Below are 2,136 nucleotides of genomic sequence, written 5' to 3'. Positions count from 1 at the left end.
CAAGGGTAATCAATCAGTTTAGTTGAATAAATAAATTTGATGATATATTTTGATTAATAAATAGTTGTGAACATAGTTCACAATTTGGTATCTGTGATATATTATATGCTGTTCTGTAATGCCTCCCACTGAGATTTTCACAACCTGTACATTAGAGATTTAAGCTAAAATTTTAATTTATTGATGTCATGGATATTATTTTACTAATGCTCAATGAAATCATTAAACATGCTTTCAAAAATTGGTTTATTATGTCTGACCATTTGTACAATGCAATTCCCCACAATTTTCTGAGTTTAAACCTCGCTTTTGTTATAGAATACCATTATTGCTACTAACAAATTCAAAACACTTATTTAAAAACATGCACACATTTTTAGGTATGCACATTACTCTCATTTTCTCCTATACCAGGTTTTTCCTGATAGAAAATGTGTATAACAGTCACACCTGATGCTTCTTGGGTATTGCTCTTGACTCGTTAAGTTTACCTGGGGAGGCAATGTAATTCATATTTGGTTTTGATTCCCTTTATTTTATGCATTTCTATGTAATAGGTTTCAATATGAATGTCTAATTCTACAAAGGAATTAACTTACCCTATATCTCCAGTTGATTGACAATCTTTCTTTCTTTGCAGCTTATATCTGAAGACACACTGCATATGATGGATGGAGGCAACCGGTCTGTGGTGTCAGAATTTATACTCTGGGGACTTACCAACTCAAAAAATATTCAGGTCTTCCTCTTTGTGATATTTCTGATGCTTTATATGTTCATTCTGTCTGGAAATATTGTCATCCTGATCTTAGTAACCACTGACCCCCATTTGCATTCTCCCATGTACTTCTTGTTGGCCAACCTGTCTTTTATTGATATGTGGCTCTCCTCAAACATCACTCCTAAGATGATCACAGACTTTCTCAGGGAAAACAAGACCATTTCCTTTGCAGGATGCATGTCCCAGGTCTTTTTTACCCATTGCATTGCTGGAGGAGAGATGGTACTTTTGGTGGTAATGGCTTATGACCGCTATGTGGCTATCTGCAAACCACTGCACTATTTTACCATCATGAACCTTAAGAGATGTACTGGGTTGGTGTTGACTTCCTGGACAATTGGATTTATACATGGTATAAGTTACTTGATAGTGTTTGTGCGGCTGCCTTTTTGTGGTCCCAATGAAATAGACAGTTTCTTCTGTGACATGCCACTGGTAATCAAACTAGCCTGCATGGATTCACATGATTTAAATACTTTAATGAATGCTGAATGTGGGGTTGTGGTTGTAACTTGCTTTAGTCTCTTGCTCATATCCTATACTTACATCCTTATCACTGTTAGCCAGAGCTCTAAAGCTGGAGCATCTAAGGCTCTGTCCACTTGCAGTGCTCATATCACCGTAGTGCTGATCTTTTTTGTACCCTGTATCTTCATCTATGTGTGGCCTCTTAGTATCACTTGGTTCGACAAATTTCTTGCTGTGTTTTACTCTGTTATTACTCCTCTCCTAAACCCAACCATTTATACACTGAGAAATAAAGAGATTAAAAATGCCATGAAAAGGTTCTTAGGCAAATTTCTGGGTCCCAAAGGAAATTCCTAATATTCAGAATTGTAAAATAATTTCCTCACATGTTGAGACTTGCTATATTAAAAAGCTATAAAACTAATAATGTTGTTCCTATTTAAAGTATATACTAAGCTTTTGATAGATATATAACTCAATAGTATAAAAAGAATATGACATTTACTGATTATCTGTCAGAATATTTTAAGTCCTTCATATTACAATCTAAATATGAATAATCTTTTTACTTGTCATCAAACTATGCTTCCATGTTTTTAATAAAGTTGTGCTTAACTTTTCAAACACATTTGTTCAATTTTATGAATAAAATATTAGTAATTTCCCCTGGTACAACCATATATGCCTTAAATTACTTACATCCTTTGCTAAATAACTGATATTTTTGTCCTATCACAGCTATCTACCAAAATGCAAATAGGGTAAGCAGAAAGGATTAAGAAAGGTGAAATGGAGTGATAAACTTCACATGAAACAGCAATGAGCTTTACTTTGTGATTTTTAAAAATTAGGTTAATGTAATGTCATAATAAAATATATGAATAAAG

General features: G+C 33.7%; 1 protein-coding gene across 1 annotated transcript; it reads left to right on the top strand.

Moving 5' to 3' along the window:
• Window positions 1-667: 667 nt before the first annotated feature.
• On the top strand, window positions 668-1,606 carry Or4k45 (olfactory receptor family 4 subfamily K member 45). The gene has a single exon (NM_001000611.1). The coding sequence runs from the start codon at window positions 668-670 to the stop codon at window positions 1,604-1,606; it is 939 nt and encodes a 312-aa protein (NP_001000611.1).
• Window positions 1,607-2,136: the final 530 nt, after the last annotated feature.

The sequence above is a fragment of the Rattus norvegicus genome, chromosome 3 (assembly GCF_021556685.1).
Source record: "Rattus norvegicus strain SHRSP/BbbUtx chromosome 3, alternate assembly SHRSP_T2T, whole genome shotgun sequence".
In the NCBI taxonomy this organism is placed as follows: domain Eukaryota; kingdom Metazoa; phylum Chordata; class Mammalia; order Rodentia; family Muridae; genus Rattus; species Rattus norvegicus.
This window is presented reverse-complemented; position numbering and strand designations above follow the sequence as displayed.